At 44.4% G+C, this 19,142-nt stretch overlaps 1 protein-coding gene across 3 annotated transcripts in view; it reads right to left on the bottom strand.

Moving 5' to 3' along the window:
- The window catches only part of LOC115352598 (cat eye syndrome critical region protein 2), a 105,286-nt gene that overhangs the window by 35,182 nt on the left and 50,962 nt on the right, over positions 1-19,142 (bottom strand). For all 3 annotated transcript variants that reach the window (XR_003927193.2, XM_030041021.2, XM_030041022.2), the window contains exon 2: positions 18,157-18,251. Coding sequence is in view for 2 of the 3 variants with exons in the window: in XM_030041021.2 (XP_029896881.1) it covers positions 18,157-18,251 (95 nt within the window). In the remaining variant the exon portion in view is untranslated. The remainder of the gene's footprint in view (positions 1-18,156; positions 18,252-19,142) is intronic.

Genomic DNA, 19,142 nt, shown 5'->3' with positions numbered 1-19,142 from the left:
TACTTTTGCTGCTTGCATGAGTTCACTTATCTTGCTCTACCATTTTGGCTGCTCTCAAAGAAAACTGATCCAGGAAGCCTCTCAATTCCAGAAGATCATCTGAAATCTTTGCCTATGTAACTCTCATTCCCCCTGGGGACTGGCTCTGTTGACTTAACCAATTTGGTTTGAGTTTGACTTTCGCATAAGTGGCTAACACTAGAAATTTCCGCCATCCACCCAGTGTTCGATACATTACAAGCTCTGTTCTCAAGAGTACTTTGAGTTCCTACCGCCATCAATTTTCAAAGACAGCTACTGTGCATTTGTCGCTTTGAATAAGGATAGAAATGAGAACCAGAGATGGGAACCAGATGTCTCAAGGCATTCCCAATCACTCTCAGTCTTACCCAATTTACATTTTCACTCTTCATGGGGGCCAGCCTCTTTTCTCCAGACAAATGTGGGGTGCTCATCTTCAACCTGTCTGCCACACCTATGGTTAGTCTCACTTAGCCCGTCTCTATTAAATTTCCCTTTGAAAAAGGCTTCTGAAACAGTCCCCTTGGTTTGGAGAAGAAAATCTGCAGGGAGTACAGCAATCTGTGAGAACCCTGCTCTTGGGGTTCTTCCCCATGCAAAGCAGAAATGCTCAGGACTAACTGTTTAGCATTATCCATAAAATTCAAAATCAAGAATCAGACAGAGAGGGTCCAGGAGTGGAATGACCTGGATGCGCTCTGTCAAATACCCTTTTTTCAAGCTCACTAATAGGACAGTGATACACCTGCAGGTGTGGCAAGTCCTACAGAGTCTCTGCTTCAGTTGAGAACCTCCAAAAACCCTTTTGTAGGTAGGAAGAAGGCAGGGAGGAGATCACTAAGCTGAGGAGCCAGATATATCTCTTCTCCTGAGGTTCTCAGCATCACTGAGACTTGTAAAAACACTCAACCAACAGAGGCAATGTTAGGTCAGCAATGTCCTTTCTCTACAAATCTGAGTGTTCCCAAGGAGGATGAACTGGTACATGGACACATTCTGTCTCAGGGCACATATACAAAGGAAAATCAACTCTCTCCTGAAAGTAAATTGGGGGTCCTAGAAACAATTTATAAAAAAGTGTGAGACCGTGGGCTACGACTGTCACCATATCTCCACTACTTCTTCCCACCCCCGTGCTGTACAGCACAAACATCTTCCATACAGCTTATAAACCAAGGAAAAGTATTAGAGAAATCACCTACAAGAGGTCAGAAAAATTACCTTAGAGTACTCTGTAACTGTAAAACTTCATCCTTCCCACCATCTTTCTCCCCATCCCAACTTCACTAGCACCGTTAATACTTCAGAAAGCTGAGACAAAGTTTCTCTCACTTGTCACAACACCCCTTACTTCGCAGTTGCCACCTGATGTGCAAAGCAAGTTGGATAGAGGTAGTGGGGAAATGGTGGAATAGTACATGCATATCTACATGATACATTCCAAATGGATGCAGGTGATTTCTCGTGAGCCCAATGCAATTCTTAGTCTTGTCCCTGGCTGTGCTCTGAAACCACAGGGTCGTTGTCAGTGGTCCCTACCTTTTTTTGCAAGGATTAGAAAGGAGGTCAAAGCTGAATCGCACCTGTGGTTGAAAGTTTTAATCATATGTTGCGGACCTCTACATATACAAAAGGAAATCTGGGGCACAGGGAAGGACGTGACCTAGCACATCAGTGTCAAAGGGAAGCAATAGCGGCAGACAATCCACAAGAGTATCAGCAAGGCTGCAGCTCAAGTTGCCTGCGATCTTTAGTAGCAGCTGCAAAAAAATCAGGGCATAAAGAAGACGGGAGCAAGTCAAAGGAGGGGCTCCTCTCCAACATGGGTATCAGCGTCCAGAACAGTCAGAGAAATGATACACCCCCTGAGAGCTCAGCGTCGCAGCCCAGCCATCTGCCGCCCGGCTGCCTCCCAAAGAGGGAGGTTTCTCTGTGCTCCCGGAGAGGGGAGCTGAGGACTCCTCCCCCCGCCTGGCGATCCCAATTCGGCAGTCTGCCTCCGCAGCGGCTTCCCCTGCTCGCAGAAGAGGCACCCTTCCCATTGCCTGGGCTTTTAATGCATGGGTCCATGCTGCTGTTGGAAAAAGAAGCTTGGCCAGCTCGCGCGGCAAGCCCCCATCCTGCTGCTCCTTCACCATGCCTGGCTTCCCAGAGGGGCTCCTTTGGAGACCTCTGGAAGAGAGGGTAAAAATTTCACAGGGTTGACAGGACAGATGGAAAAATTTGGTCAGAGCTTCTGGTGCACACACTTGGGAGGGGACAGCTTCACCTAGAGACCCCAGCCCCACAAGCACCTTGTAGGGCAAACTCAATGTGAAATGCCTTCTGAGTGAACTCAGCACCGTTGGGGCTGGGATTATGTGTACACACACACACACCTTTTTTTTTATCCTCATGCCCAGAGGAAGCAGAGTCACTTGTGCTTTTAGTTTTAAAGTCTCCAAAGTAAATCAAATCTTGGCTGGGAAACTGTAAACAAAATCAAGCCAAAAAACCAAAAGCAAAAACAAACACTGATTCAGTAAGAGAGTCCCCGTGTCAATCTGCACTTCCCGCAGGCAGGGTGCCATAGCCGGAGTGTGGAATTACTGTCACAGCACACTTTCCTATCTGGCCTATTGCTGCCAATTTTGCTACAAGCCCCACCCCCCGCCTCCACTCCCCTCAAAAAAACCCCTAAAAAAACCCACACAAAGGCCCCAACACTGCGGGAGTAAAAACTGGATTAAAAGAAACATTAGGCCAAGGAGTTAGAAATATTGGAGACAAAAATCTCTCAGCAATGCTCAGATACTGCTGGTATACACAGACAAGCCTTCTGAAAGTTCAGATGCCAAATAATGGCCTGGACCCACTAGCTAGAATATCTATCATGTTGACAGTGTTTTAAGTCTCTTGTTACATTTAATTTACAAAATGCAACGGAAGAGTAAATACTGGAACGCTCTTGAGCTAAAACTGCTGGGAAAATGGCAAGCCTGACCTATGTCTAATCCCAGACAGTATATTGTTCTGTACTTGAGATTAAAACCAAGAACCCTGACAAAACCAGAGGATGACAGAGAGCAGGAACAATAGACCTCCTCTACCTCCTGCCCAAGAGTAGTATGTGGGAGGAACATGGAAAACAAGACTGGGAGACCTCAGCCATTCCCTCAAAGACTATTTAAACAGCAATATAATTACTTTCGTAGATCCTTTTACGGAGTTAGCCAGTAAGAAAAATAATAGAGGCAATACTTCCATCTGGTAAAAGCTTTAAAAGCTGAAAGACTTGGATTCCCTCAGCCACCCAGCACAAGCGTTGCTTTTACAAGGTTCTCAGAAGTATGTGAAAAAAGACTTCTTGGGCATCTAATTCACAGCACACAAAAGAACTGGTTTTGCCTCTGTGATCTCTGTAGTTAAAAGAAACAACAAAAAAAATCAAGGTCTTATCAGAACAGACGTTTTATCATGGAATTAATTTTATGGACTGAAGATATTTCACCTTATGGGCTGGCACCTTTTAAGTTCTGAATTGGCAAAAAGGCACCAGCTTGGTGTTGGGAGTCACTCAGGTGTTAATGAGAGCATTAACTGACAGATGGCATTCAAGATATTTCTCCCCTCTCCAATGAAGACAGCTTCTTTGCTACAGCCGACATCAGAAAAGCTTAATTCCTAACAAGCATACAATGCTTTGGCACAAAGGCAAGCCCTCTAGAAGGTAATGGGAAGGATTCAGGGTTTGCTGGGATGACCTTAGTCAAACATCATTAACAGGGTCAGGAGAAGCAAAGCCTATTTCAGAAGAAAAAAAATAATGTAAGGGCTCCCATGATCAATCTATCGTGGCTTGTCAGAAAGAGAAAGCTTAGGCTGACCTTAGAAGCAATATGAGTTACTACTACCAGCCTGACCTTGAGCTCTCATGCAACAATGGAGACTTTTTTTTTTTTTACTGTATTAATGAGCTTTCTTATCTGAGGTGGGGGAGGAAGCCTTATGGACCAGCTTGTACTTTACCTTCAAACAATTTTCCCTACTGAGAAGCTAAGTCCGACATGATGCAAGGGAAAAAAAGATACTACCTCATCCTTCTGGGAGAGAAAAGGGTTGGGTAGGTATAGTCCCCATTTCCTTCCAAGCCCTCTGTGTGCAGCTCACTCAGAAGGCGTGCAAGCCAACAGAAACCACATATTCCTCAGACCATGTGCCAACTTGTCATCAGGGCAATCAAACTGGCAGAGGCTCAAGGGCAACAAGCACCTTGAAGGGTGTCTCCTCAAAACACTTCACTGCAGCAGAGCAAAATGACCGAGAACCTGGAGATCCAGGAATCACGACCTTAAGCTTTAACATCCACGTTTCATTTCCAATTCAACTAGCAGCGCCACTAGCTGCACCACCAGTGGGGACAGACTTCACAAATTCCAGCCAGGGACAGTCTCAAAGGAAGCAGTAACTCCTGGCCACATCAAACTGGTGACAGACCTCAGCAAGGTCCAACCCTGGCAGAGCCCTTGTGATGGAGGAAACAAACACGCAGGCTCATCCTCCTTTTCAGTGCCCTCTTTTGATTCACGCCTGGAGAAAACCAGCTGGCCTGCAAATGGCTGTGAACAAAAGGAAGACAACTGATATTAAGGAAGCTCCAGAGTGAAGTTTCTCTTCCGAGATCCGGAAAGACAACAGAGATTGCTAGAGTCCATGACTGTCACAAGAGGTAGGCACGTACAGGCCTGCCTCTTGTCCTCCACTGCTAGCTAGAACTAGTTTTCTGAGTGCAGACATTGCCCAAACCTCAAGTAATTCTGTGGCTTACCTGTGTGGCCATCAGGAGCACTGGCAGTGAAGGGGAGGAGAAAGACACCTGAAGAATTGAGCAGGTGGATTGCACTGAGCTCTACAATGACCTTCGTCTTCACCATTGCTGAACACGGGAAGACATTCTTTCTACATTACAACCATGGTTTTGTTTCAAAGCATAAGGACAAAAACCCAGCTGGTCAGCAAATGTTTAGTAGGGGCAGGTCCTCCCCAACGTAGTTTGGTCTAACTCCTGGATTTGGCAGTCTGAAACATGAGTTATCAGAGGTTTCCACGTCCATGAAAGACACACCCAAGTCTTCCACAAAAGTAAAGGACAGCAGAGTAATTTCAGCACCCTTGCAATCCCTGTTCCCTGCCCCTCACTTGTCCACCCCCTAACTTGCTTCCAGAGCTCAAATGTGGCACTGAGACCACCCCCAATAATATGTTGAAGGGATGCTTCGAGAAGACATCAGGGTTCTGGACCTTTCCTCCAACATGATAACACAAAGTTAGGACGGGAGGTTCTCCAGCAGACAGGCTGCGCGATCTTGCTAAGGAAATCTAATTTACACTGTTGGATGCTGGGGAATCCACTGCCTTCCCAGAGGAACTCCCAAAGTGTTCATGTTTAGGAGAGGGAAAAAATCAGCTAAGAGAACCAAGGCTGTCAGCACCACTCCCGCTCCTTGTCTTCCTCCATCTTACCTCAAGCTATCATCCATACAATGAAAACCAGGGAAGCTGGAAGGGGAGCTGGCAGATATGCTGTGTCCCACAGAGAAGCAGAATAGGAACAGCTATGGAGCGAGGCAGTGTCTCCAGGGAGGCAGAGAGAATGGAGAGCTGATGTGGGCTGTCTAGTCTAATAAGGGATCACACCACAGGAGCATGTGCTGGCTTGACAGAAGCAAGTGCAGCCACTTAACCTGGGTATGACAGCTGAAGTGGGAGCGTTGCTTTGCTACCCCCAAAAAAGGGGAGCACAAAGGAAGAAGGGGAAGGCATGAAGTCACCACAGCTGCCCACCCTTCAGAGAGGTGCCAGGTCTGCTCGTGCAGATTTCTCCCCCCAGCCACGGCAGAAAAACTGAGCAACTAAGGAAGTTTCCAGCTTGGGCTCTGTAGCACTACTAGACCACGCTCACCAACTCTTGAATTAGATGGAGATGGCCTTTTACCTGCTGTGAATTGATACGTGCTGCCTTCCACCCCTTCTCCATCACACAAGGGACAGGAGGCAGCAAGTCCACTCCTCCAAAATTTGATGCCAGCTGTAGGAACTGAACTCATCTCACACAGCAGTGTGGCAAAAGGGCATGCTCTGATCTTCCCCAGCTGCCTACAGTCCATGCTTCTCCTGTGATTCGGCTTTTATCTAGCAACCACCCTACGCATGACGCAGCCACTGGGGTGACTCGTTTGTTATTTTGCTGAGAGAAGGCAGAAAAGCAGCAGAGATATCGGTGCAGTTATAGCGCAGTCCTGCGTTGGCCTGTTCTGAAAAGGCTCTTCCCTTAGGCTGGCAAATGCCGGGGACAGGCGGGAGTGCTGAGATAAGTGTCTATTTGATCTTCTTTCCCCCATTCACCCTGGATTTCTCACTGCTTTATGTTCACAAAACGCCAAGGCAGCTAATCAGTGCTCTGTGACCCCTGTTAATTGGGCTGTGTGAGAGAAAGGCAGCACCGGCAGGAGAAATCACACATACCTGTTACTTTGAACTGTCCTGTCATTTTCTGTCTCCCTGCTTGCAGGAGCTCCAAACACCCTTCTGTGAGCCAGGGCTGCTCTATTTTCGTCGCCATCACCAGGATCAGCAGGAGAGGCCAGAATTGTTTTGTGTGGTTGTCCTACCTCTAACACCTCAAGGTACAGGGAGGCAACAAGGAGGCATGTTGTTGCTTCTCCTTCCATATGAGAATGTGAAAGTGATTTTTGGTGAAGGAAATACAATCTGAAGGTGCTGATGGCCCTTCTTCCAGCTACACCAAACTGCTCCTCGCTGCCCTTATCTGCCTCTCTGTTGCTCCCCTTCTACCTCCCCATCAAAATACAAGGAAGAAGAGAGCAGATGCCCAGCACTCATCTCCCCGTCTCAAGAGACCAGCAGCCTATTTGGCCAAGTAAACCAGAGAAAGAAAGCAATTGGGGTGAAGATGTGAAGCATTGGAGGAAAGAGGGGTTGGATTTGCCAAGCCTGGTGGATTGTGCAGTACGTGGAGGATAAGGAAGACACATATGTTTAACTAGATGCACACTGGGTGTGGGGGCCTACATTTGATTTTTAGGTAGGAGCAAGGGCTGCTTGGATGTTTTCAGTGTTTGATTAGGGAAAAGAAGAAACAAGAATACGAGCAGCAATAAACCCAGAGCAGCCAGAAACATCCCAAATAACAGCTGAAGGTGCATGGTACCCAAGGAAGAGAAAGTGCTGGGGGCAAAGAGGATGAGCAGGAGGATGCATGCATACACTGCCCAGATTCAGAGAATATTAATGGGATTAAAATAAAACTTAAAACTTGATGACTACCTGTTTGTTTTTCAATGATAGCTCAACCCTTCCTTCAAACTCAGTGAGTCTCTGCACAGTCTCCATGAAGTGAACACTTGTGCTCTCAATGCATGGAGGGTTTTGGGGTAGTGGTATGGACAGAGAAGCAGGAAACCCCTCCCCCACTACTGAAGCTGCAATTTGTGTGAAAACTGATAATGACAAATCAATGGGTTGGACAACTGGATTCAAAAGGGGAAAAAAATAATTCTGCTAAAAGATCCTGAAACATCACTGTGGTGAGCAAACAGTATTGCTGTATATATATATTCCTGAAAACATGAATTAAGGTAGCAATAGATGAACAGAAAGGATTATTTACCTTGAATGAATATGAAGAGACAATTTGAGACAGTTTTAAAAATTGTCTTTTTCCTTAATTGTAACTGCATGAATATGATTAATTAAATGTGATTATGCTATTTTCCATGGGCTTTGTTGGATTTGACTCAGGATGACCATGTTCACACCAAAGGTGTGTTTAAACACACCTGCCCAGCTTTGCCAACATACTAAGCCCACAGATACTCTGTACTTCACCATTTATTCAATTTTACCTTTAAGTTACTACCCTGAAACTATTAAAGGGCACAGTAACAAATCAGTTGCTTTCAGTGTGATGTACAACTCATGAGACCAGCAAGGGAAGGTTTAAACACCAAGAAGAAACCAGCTCTGTAATCAGCCATGTTGAAACATGCACCCCAGCTCCAGCATGGAGCAAAGCAGATGATATTGCAGCTACTTTTTCTCTTCTTGCCTAAAAATAGAGACCTCAGTTCCTTGAGATATGGCTGAAATTGTAAAATACTGTGCATCTGGAAATATATAGGAACCTCCAGAAAACTCCTGGCAAGATGGTCTGTCAGATATCCTGCCTGTCTGAATGGGAAGAAGACTTGAGTGTCCATCAAGCAATAAGTGGCTTCTATTTCTTTATCAGTGGTTGGACTGGACAGTCCATCAGTCACAGAGGAGACAAGGTGCATGTCCCCAGCAGTGTCAGCTGCTCTTTTCTTGCCTTCAGGAATCAATCTGTAGAGTCGAGGGAGCCCAAGAAAGAGGTAATATCAGTTACTGAAGCTTTACCCAGAAAGGGAGGCAGAGCTGGTACTAGAACAGGGTGGTATCAGTGCTGATGCCATCACACATTCTGTCCGAGGTTGAAAGGACCAAGGAAAAAAGTTATCTCACCCCAAGCGCCTATGATAAATCCATGATAGAAATAAAGTCTACCACATCTGAAGAAAGTTTGGTGTCAAGCTGGCATATGACACTGCGGGAGGATACAAGGGAGATGTCTAAGTGTCTGTCACCTCTTGCCATGTGATGACATTGATCTTGGCTGGGGAAGGGCCAGGGAAAATGGCTTTCATTAAACAATGAATTCCCTGGCATGCTAGTGAATAGGGTCGGAGAGCTGAGGAGAGTCAGAGCCCAACAGTTCCCTATCCAACGAGACCTATCATTGCAGCTAGCCTGAGAACACAAATTTTTCCTTGACAGTATGCTCAGATCAAGTGGCAAGAATCTCCCGAGACCCTGAAGCGCAGTTTTCTGTCAGGCTCAAAATCAGAAAACGAGTGACAGACACCACTGGCAAAGGCAGAATGGCAGGAGGCAGAAGAGAGGTCCTGAGTCTCAGAGCCAACACCAGGGTGTGTACTGAAGGCACTGGAGTGTAGGATGGTACCTAAGGACGGGAAGGTAACAGTGATGAGATGTCGTGACGATCAGACCTGAGGTTGGTGATACCGGTACACAAGACAGAGGTGCAGAGTAGGAGAGCCACTTGAAGGAAGAATGCACTGATCCGCAGGGCACAGCTGGTCTCCTGGTGAAGCGTAAGATCACCAAGAGAAGATTAAGCAATACTGATGCCAAACTGGAGACTTTACAGGCACACCAGCAGGCAGCAGGCTTGATGACACTGACAGACTTAACAGTATCAGTAAATTATGTCACTTTTTGGATGCAACGGAAAAGCAAAGAACCTGGGTTCTCTGCAGAGCACATGCTCCCGAGGTAATAAATCTGAGACACAGCAGTTCCCAAAGTCAGTTTTTGGGCTCAAGGAGCAATTCCTGGACCTCAAAACAAAAACCATCTGACCTGGACATTTCTGAGCAAAACTTAACTAAAGGGGTTACCTTTCCCCCCCTGCCCCCCATATAGGAGGTCAGATTTTTGTGAGCCTTGTAAAGGGAGTCAGACAAAGGCAGAAGGCTCCCTAGGTGGGGTGAAATGATGATGCTGAAAGGTCCTGACCAGCAGGTGAGAGCTGCTCCTCCAGCCCTCACATGGATGGATGCCTCCCAGCACCCCTCAGGAATTTGGAGTGCTGCATTCTTCTTTGCCCAGTTCTTCCCCAAGGCTTATCAGACACAGAGGATGGGAATCACTTATAGGCATAATGATCCCACAGCCAGGACGGTGTCTGAAGCCTGCGGGCTTCTGCATTGCTTCTGTGTCAAGTACCTTTGGCTTTGAATAACAAAAGGCAATCTCTTGAAGGATCAAAAAGGGGAAAAAAAAAGAACCAGTGTTTGAACTATTTATTAACTAACCCAAGAACTAGTTCCTGTTTGTTAGATATCATAAAAAGGGAGAGAGAAGGATCTGGATGCTCAAGAGGGGAACAAGTACCTTGGCAGAAGCCAAGCCTGTCAAGCAGTGGGGGGGTATTTGGGGAACACTGGTGTGGAGTGAGAGACCTGGTAAGACGTAGGCTGCTGGCTACTGCTTTGAAGGGTTCTGCAAGGGAGACTCTGGTTCATGCATTCTGAGTGTATAGCCAGCACATACTGATCTGACCTGGAAAAGACATGCAGTCCTTAAGGGACGGATCTCGATGGCCACACAGACACAATGAAGTGTGAGAACCACTGCTGCGCTCTCTGCTCTTGCCACATGCTGCCTCCACGTGCACACTTAGACTCTTAAGGCATGGAGTTTTCTCCCCCCTTGTTTTGTGTCTAATTCTGTGTGACCTTGACAACTAAGCACACAGTGTATGCCTGACAACAAGCCACTCTGGATGTGATGAAATGAAGATCCACCCATAGCAGCCTTTATCTCAGGAGGGATGAATACAGCCTTCCGGATGGTCCAGAATAAAGGAACGTACCTAGAGCCCAACTTTCACCTTGTGAACTGACCTGGTAAGACAGCAAGGGCTTTCCTTGGTCTGTGATGGCATTTCACTTCTCCCACCAACTACCTTAACCTGCATCTAACCAGACTTCAATCTGTGCTTGTCAATTTTCATCCACATGCTTCTTTGTTTCTACTACTGTTATTTGACGGTGACGGCTCTTTCTGAAAAGCAGATCAACCCTTGGGAGTTGGAGCTGATTAACTTATGAAAGACCCAAATACATCTCCTATATTCTGAAAGAGCAAATAGGAATGAGGCTCACTGTGCCCCACATTCAGACTGGAAGAGGATCATTACTTACTATGCATTCCTGGATCCTTGAAGAACAAGTGAAGCCAGCTTAATGGTGCATTGTTCATTGCTAGTGCCCATCAACAGAAAGCACGCTCCCAATTCATAGCCATAAGGAAACACAACAGTATTGCTGCACCATAAGCTCTTCCGATTGTTTAGGAGCTGCAGAGAGGACCTTAGGGTATTACAGTGATGATGAGCACTGTGGGGAAGAAGCTAGAGTTATTGTCTTGATGATGATGGGGAAATAGGACACATGCGTGTATTATGGCACAAATCCATATGAAACAAGCCTTTATGTGCCTTGCTGCTCATAGAAAAATATGCTTAATGTGGGAGAAGAGAGTCCCTTTTGAGACAAAAAATACCTAGTGTGGGGTTGCCTTGAAGCAAACAAGCTTAGCAAATTCATTACTTAGAACCAGCCCCACACATTACAAGTTTCTGGGGACAATGGATAAACACAAGTTTTTACAGATAAATAAATGGGTCCTAAAGAAGTCCCTTTTGGGATTCATTTCAGAACAGGTATTTCCTCTTTTTTTCCCTAAAGCTTAAACCACTACACTGATTGAGCCAGAAAGAAGCTGAGGAAGGATGGAAGGTAAAATGAGAGAAAAATTAAAAGTATAGGTGGCTTAGAACAGAGACTGACATGACACACCAAATTATTGTAGTGGCTTAGCAGCTGGCCAGCAGCCGCCCCAGCTGTTCATCAAGCTCACTGGGGTAAAAGGCTCCAAGAAAATAATTTCAGAACTTCTCCAGTATTCACACTTGGACTAAAGATCAGTTTCTGAACCTGGCTGAGGTGCTGGGAGATGGCCTGCAAAACCAACCAGGCTGGAGGAAAAATCCTGCGCCGGTGGTTTGGAGCATCACTATCTTGAAATGCAAGTCTCAAAAGTGAGAGCAAAGGTTTCATGTGGAGAGAACTTCCACATCCTGTCACTCTCTCTCCATCATTCTTTGTCTTATTCCTTCAAAGGAGATGTTTTCACTCGCCGTCTCAATTTCTTTCTTCATTTTTGCTTTCTTCCTTGTCTCCAGAGTACTTGGTTTGCAACATCAAGAACTTAAAAATACAGCTGTCCATTTCATATTTCAAACTCTGACATTGGTATGATGACATCACTGCAGTCTCCCAGACCCTTCACTGACTGTTCTCTATTCATCCTTTTAAGTTTAGCCACCTATTCCTCCCTGTCAATGTTTTGCATAGTTGCCTTTCCTCAGCTATCCAATCTATGCCTCTCATCCACCTGCCCTGACAATAACAGTACAGCTTTCACACTCTTTCTTCCACCATTTTCAGTCCTTATTCTTCGCCACATCTATGGAATAGCACTTCCAGATCGTGCTACCAACTTTTCTTCAAATTCTTCTTTAAAGATTCATTTTATCCATCTGAGAATCAAAGACATTTACTTAGCTTTATTTATACTTGAACTCTATAATTTTATTCCACTGTGCTTCTCATTAATCTCTGAATGACTGTGTTATTTTACTGCTGTAATCTCATCCTTCCTTTCCCAACACCTGCCAGCTGCCTCATTTTCACTTTTTACCCTTTAAAAGGCTCACCTTGCATGGCTTGGCTATTATTATAATAAATATTAATATTACATTCAAGATGAGCAATGTAGCCACTTCATCTCCCTTGCCCCCTCACGGTATCTCCTGCGCCGATGATACTGGGTCAATTCCAGAGGCCATCCACCAATCTCCATGATGTATGCGTGGCAGCACTTGTTAAAAGCCACACTGTAAATAATGCTGATCTTGTTGATATTCACTTGGCATTCATGAATATGATTCTGAGTTAGTGAGGTGCTTTGTGGCTGGGCCATTGAAACAGTTGTTATAATCAAGGTCACTGGCACAACTGCAAGAGCCGGCTGTTAAAACCCTTTCCGAAAGGTGGTGGTCCCCAGGTCTGCTGCGACTGAGCTTAGGCTGGCTGTCCCAGACGTTATGGCATGGACTGAAGTGTTGAACTCATTCAGAGTGTCTTAGTACCTTGGCTTAGCTACTCCCACAGCCCCGTTCACCACAGTATCCATGAGACTGAAAACTGGGCAGCTATCCCAGTTAACCTGCCACTTTATCCCCTCGACCAGACCAAGATACAGCGGTTCTTAAAGGACACAGCTCACATAGTCACATGCAGAAGGGCAATTTCAAGATGTTAAGCGTTTTATTGAGGTCACTTTTACCAAAACATGAGACCTGGGGTAACCCCCAAAGTAGCCTGTAAAGACACAGTCCACACAGAATAAAGGGCAAGGATGGACAAAAGTGACAAAGCAGAAGGAAGAAGCAAAATACTCAGAGTTATTAAACACAGTCCTAGGAAACGGGCATTCTGCCCTGATGAGTTAGAAGATTTCAGTTTATCTCTTATCTCTTTCTGATGAAAGCTCAAATAAGTGATTACAGAACAAGCATTAGAAAATAAGCAGAATAGAGGCGGTATTCTTGATTGGCAATTCAATAAGTAGGAAATATAGCTCTTCAGATGCCATACTGGGAGTATTTCTCAATGCCACCACTAAGGATATGAAAGAAATAATTAAGACAATTGTGGGGGAGGGAAGAGGAGTTAAGGAATATCCTTTTATCCATATTAGAACAAACCAGGTGCAAACTACAAGCCAAAGACTCCAAGGTTAGTTTACAGATCCAGAAAGAGTTTAAGGTGGGTGCAAAACAGGTGATCCACTTGGGAAGAAAAAATTCCAATGCATTGAGGGAAGAAAGAACAAGAAAAAAAATAATTGAGGTTCCTAAGGAAGCAAATGCTGTCTGTGGTGCCACAGAAGTCAGTTAGATAGTTTTCAGCTACAGTGATGGACCAATCCCCTAGGGTACTAAAAATAAAAAAAAACCAAACCAGAATCTCAAGGGGCATATGCAAGAGCAGAGATACTGGTTTGGTTCCTCCTCACTTTCTGACACCCTTGTCCATGTTGAAAAAATAAAACATGTCATAAGAAAAAGCAATTAAAATGTTTTTCAAGACACAATAGCAGCATACAAAACGCCCCCCAATGAGAAATATGATAAAGTCATTGAAACTTTTTATGCCATCACATTAGAAAAATAGCAAAAATGCAATAACAGAGCAGTGAAGAATGAGTTTCACCCAAAGAAATGCTGAACAGCGGGAGCTTTTCTGGATTATTTTAGTTGAGTGTACACATCCATGTCACACCATCACTTCTTACTTAAAAACAGCTGCAGAAGGCTCCTGCTGGGGCCGCTGCCGTTAGCTGAAGCTCTGATCTTCCTGTCTTGATACAAGTCATCAAGTCGCATTTCCTGCTGGAATTAAAGTGGCAGCCCCTAGGGACTATGCAGCTGCCCAATTTATATCAGACAGAATCTGAAGCAAGCAGCAGATTTTTTCAAACTGCTAAATTTTTGTTTATTTATTTATTTATTATAAACCCCAAAGTCTATTAAGAGTTTTCTCCCTCCCCATTTTCCAAGCATTTGCATTTTTAAACAATTAAAAGAAAACATAGGCATTTCAAGGCCTGTGCACAAAAGCTAGAGGCAGGAAAACGTATGGGTAAACTCACTGGCATCAAACCAAACCGTGCCTGTAACATAAAAATGAACCGAGAGATCGAACAAAAAGCTTCAAGGATATTAGTTATTGCATCGTTAGTAGTTAGATGATACGGATGGTATATGAATACTATGAAGGTTATTTATAAAACAACAAAAGCTGCAGATCATGGCACAAAAGTATTTTGGGTCAGAGCAAAAAGAGGAGAGCAACAGGGAAACTGTCCTAGCCAAGTGCTCAAATCACCTGGTGCCAGGCAAGGACAGCTACAGGGTCATTGCTAAAGATGCCAGAAGCCAGAAATGCAGACTACCGTCTTTTTTGTTCTGTACTTCTACAGTGCTTAACATGGCAAGAACCAGGTCAGTGAAGAATGTTCCTAACAGCTATGATAGGTTATGATAAATAAGAGTTTGGAGAAGATCATGTGGCATCCCATTAAGTAGTCTCTGTAGTTAAACACAGATACCCATAACTCAAAGAAAGTCTTAAGTTACCAGACATTCAACACTCCTTAATCATCAAGCAGAGTAAAAAACAGTCTCTCTCTTGTATGTGATTCTTTTTTTTTTAAAAAGTCTGTCATAAAGAATATCAAAACCAAGGCAAAGTTGCTCTACTTCAAAACCAAGAATCACAGAACCCTACAAAAGTATTAATCTCTCTTTTTTTAAAAGAATAAAAAGCAAATCAAACTAGAGTATGTTAAATTGTGCATTAGAAGGGCTCTCAGCTAGGTTCCACTTCCAAAATTACTTGAGAGCACATTATAATTAGCAAAGGTATGTGACAGTTTTATATCCCTCTATGATGCATGATTAAAGCCAGGCAGCCCAGCTCCACTGCAAGTTCTGCATGCCGTCAAAACAGATGTGACAAGAACTACAAGCTGCTCCCAGACAGACTGTGACAAAGCATAGGCAGATAACTTTTTGGCCATCAAAGAGGTAAGACACGATACAAAACTAATTAAAGCTCAAAACTCCTTGGAGAGGTAGGTAAACTATGTTGTATATGAGGTTATGTGAAGCATCTTGTGCTTGAGCTGTAGTGCTCCAGCCCAAGAACAAGGATGAGAACAAGCTCCTACCTTCCCCTCTGAGGTGCAACAGGGAGCAAAGTTTACAGCCTAAAGATTAACAGCTCACAGCCTCGGCATGAGGATGCAGAGCACAAATGACTGGAGAAATTGCTGCTGTAACGCCACTGTGATGATCTGTGAAACTGCTGATTTTTCCCACGTGAGACAGACACCTACTATCTGTCTGCCACAGAAAAATATGGAGTCCTGGCCCATTGTGAAAAGCCAAATCTAAACTCCACACAAATTCTGCCTCTTACATTTGCATGTCTTTGTCTGCTGAGCACTCAAAAAATCAATTACAGGCTCAACTCCTTACCATTAACTGGGGACAAACTAGGTACAGTAGGGAAGCTGTGCATCAGCGAAGGCCTATGCTGCTTGAACTCGGGTTAGAGGGAGCAAAGGTTTTGGAAATAAATGTGTAAGGAACAAGGAGAACTCTAGGTTTTAAAAACACACATTCATTTGGATAAATATTCCATAGCTGGTTTGTAAGCGTGAAACAGTGGGCCAAGTTTGTTTCTGAGAAGTGTATCCAAGCCGTCATTTTTATTCTCGTTTACCTACAGATTTCCATATTTAGACTACATCTCAATGCTTCTTCCTTCGTGACATGCCTCTGCATACAGCTCCTTTCCCTCTGTCTCCAGGTAGCTTCCCCCATTGCTTCCTCTGCAGCACTTCAGAGCCCACCTCCCTGACATCCCAGTGGCTCCAGGTAGTTTTCCTGATCTATTCCTTCAGCCATTTCCACCGTGCTGCTCCTGTTGTGCTCTTTTCCTCATCCCCTCTGCAGAAATGACTTTTTTTGTTCCTGCCCTGCCCACGAGGTAGTCGCCTTCTACAGGACGTGCTGTAGAAAGTGTGCAGCTGGTTTCTCCTTCAGGCACCTCATGCTTTCCCTAGCACAACCGTTCAGGTGAGGTGTAAGTTCTCACAACTTCACTACGTGACTTTGCACTCCTCCACTTCCTACGGCACCTCTCGTGCATGGACGGACACACAGCAACAGCTACATAGGTACCTAGCTATGCCGCACACGCACCCTGACTAGGCTGCACAAAACCACAGTTGGGTTACCAGCCCTTCCTTCTGCGATGACATTGCCTCCTTGCAGCTTTTGCATCTCAGAGTTAACCAAAGCTGTGTTTACACAGGCACAAACTGGGACCTACATGCAATACTGAATAACTACACATTGTTGAGCTGCCAGGTGAGTCACGCAACTGGCGTGAGTGTATATGCACGTGTCCATGTGTAACTTTTCCCAGAAAGACAGACAGACCACTTGCCAGTGCCCAACGACTCACCCATGATTCATCCCTGAATTTTGTTAGTTAGAACAGCTGAGAAAGGGGAGGCAATTAAACAGTGCAACTGCTAAGTGGACACTTGTAGATCTGGAGAGTTTAGGAGAGCCTCACAATGTGGAATTTATGAAATTTATCAAAGACAAATCTGCCACTGCTTCTACAAGCGTGAGCTGGTTAACGTGGGCAAAACACTTAAACCACTACTTTCTGGTATGAAGAAATAAACTTGCTGCATGTTTATAAGCAAGATTATATTGCTCTGTGGCTGTTTTGATGAAGGAGCTATACATGATTGCAGTCCCTTTACAATCAAGCATCTCATCACATCGGTTTCATTCAGAGACAGTAAATGCAGTGCAGCTGCCTGGTTCAGGTCCTGATACCCACTTATGCTGAATGTCAACGCAGCAATGCAAGAGAACTTACTTAAGTGGCAGATATATATATAAAAAAACCCCCACCTATATAAATTTTGTTGAACTTAATCAGTTAATCAGAAATAGAGCTTTCAATGCAAGCACTTATGGTTATGCCTATACACCAGCCTCAGCCTCTGCACAACAGGGGAATCTTAGGAAGCAGGATTGCTTAACACCTCTTCTAAGCAACTGCAAGTGTTGCCAAGCTGTCTTTGTCTCCACAATTATGCTTTGCTATTAACATGATTCACAGAAGAACAAATAAAACACACTGCAACAAGCCTTCATTATCACTGGGAGCATATTTCACTGCATGAGTGGCGATCCTCTAAAGAATGATGTCCTACAGATGTCTCAGTTTGGGACACTACTTTGGTGGACACTAACAAAGTGTCTCTGGATGTTGAAACATCAAGAGTACGTGTCAAATCACTTTCCAACATCCTGCAACTGAGCTGATTCCAATACTCCTCTTATTTCTAAGAAAATAATTAACAATTGTCCCTCTGTAAAGCAATGGGATCTTCCATGCAAGTGAAGTGGCAGCAGAGCAGCAAGTTTTATTCTATGCAATACACATAAAATGTCGAAAACATATGTGATGATTTAAAGACTTAGTGTGATATCACTAATTTGACCAAATTGAGTGCAGAGCATAACAGCAGATGTGAATGTTCACTGTACGCGCTAGTGCTACAGCAGAGCATCAACATTTGCATGGGATCTGAACAAAGAAGTTTGTTTAACAACGGGTCTGTAAAACTAAAAACCTGCAACTCAACCCAAGAAGAGCCAGAATTCCCTTCCACTCGGTGAAGCATCTGGCCTGATTGCTGGTGGCTGCTCATCACTGCCATGTCATCACTCTACAGCCGTGAAACATCCCCGCGACTGTGTTAATTAGCTCCCCTTGCAAAGCGTGTAAGCCATAGAGCGAGGTTACTCACGTGATGTCTCTGCGCTGATAGCAACCTTGAAGTAGGCAGGCGATCAGGTCGCTGATAAACTCCACATCATCCCTGTGAAGAGCAGCTTCCAGTTCCTAATGAGCAGAAAGGAAAGAAAAAAATTTCCAACCATCAAACTAATTCCTTAAAATTTACTGCTAGCGATCAGGACCAAAAAGACCCAAGCAGCCTCAAGTACGTGTACCACAGCAGAGCATACACTGGGTAAGCTGACCTTCCCCATCATTAAAAATACTGCTACTACTACCTCTTCATTGCAAGAGTTTATGGGAAGACCTTGAAAGGCTTTTACTGAATGTCACTCTCCAGCCAGAAGACTAATGCTTTTGTCTGGAAACAGAAAAATAGGGTTCAGTGAGGTTGAGATACTACAGCCTAATAAGAAAGCCATGATTTCTCCCATGTTCAGCTGATGGGCAGGAATCAACAGTTTCATTCTCTTGCTTTGCTTTCCACTTGCTAAGGCTGGTGAGTTCATTTAAAAGATGTGCTCAGAAAGCGTGGCCCTAAAAGCCACTTACACAGAGAAGTAGCAGTTTCAGATGGATAGCCAGAAATGGCTGAAAGCTAGCAAGCAAATGCCTCAAAGAAAAGCAGGCATTTTGATTATTTAACTTATTTCTCTTTGGTTTTGTTTTGTTTTGTTTTTTCCCCTCCAGTAAGAGAGAAAGAAAGGATTGAGGGATATCAGACCTCATGACCCAAAACCTCAAACCTTGATGAAGGGGTGGAGAGTATCATGGCTTATTTCAGCATGATGGAGTTCACGTAAAGGTGTGATGCAGGAACTGATCCACAAAAAAGATAAACTTCTGAAATGTAGTTATTATGAATTTTGCCCATGTTGTGAGAAATATCTGGTTTTTCAGCTAGCAATTTCAAGCTTTGTTTACAAAATATTACTAGGTTAACTACAGTTTTATTTATATGCCAGAAAATCATTCACAGTAAGAAAAATCCACTTC

The sequence above is a fragment of the Aquila chrysaetos genome, chromosome 17 (assembly GCF_900496995.4).
Source record: "Aquila chrysaetos chrysaetos chromosome 17, bAquChr1.4, whole genome shotgun sequence".
NCBI lineage: Eukaryota > Metazoa > Chordata > Aves > Accipitriformes > Accipitridae > Aquila > Aquila chrysaetos.
Note: the sequence above shows the minus strand (reverse complement) of the source record. Positions and strands in the feature narration are given on the sequence as shown.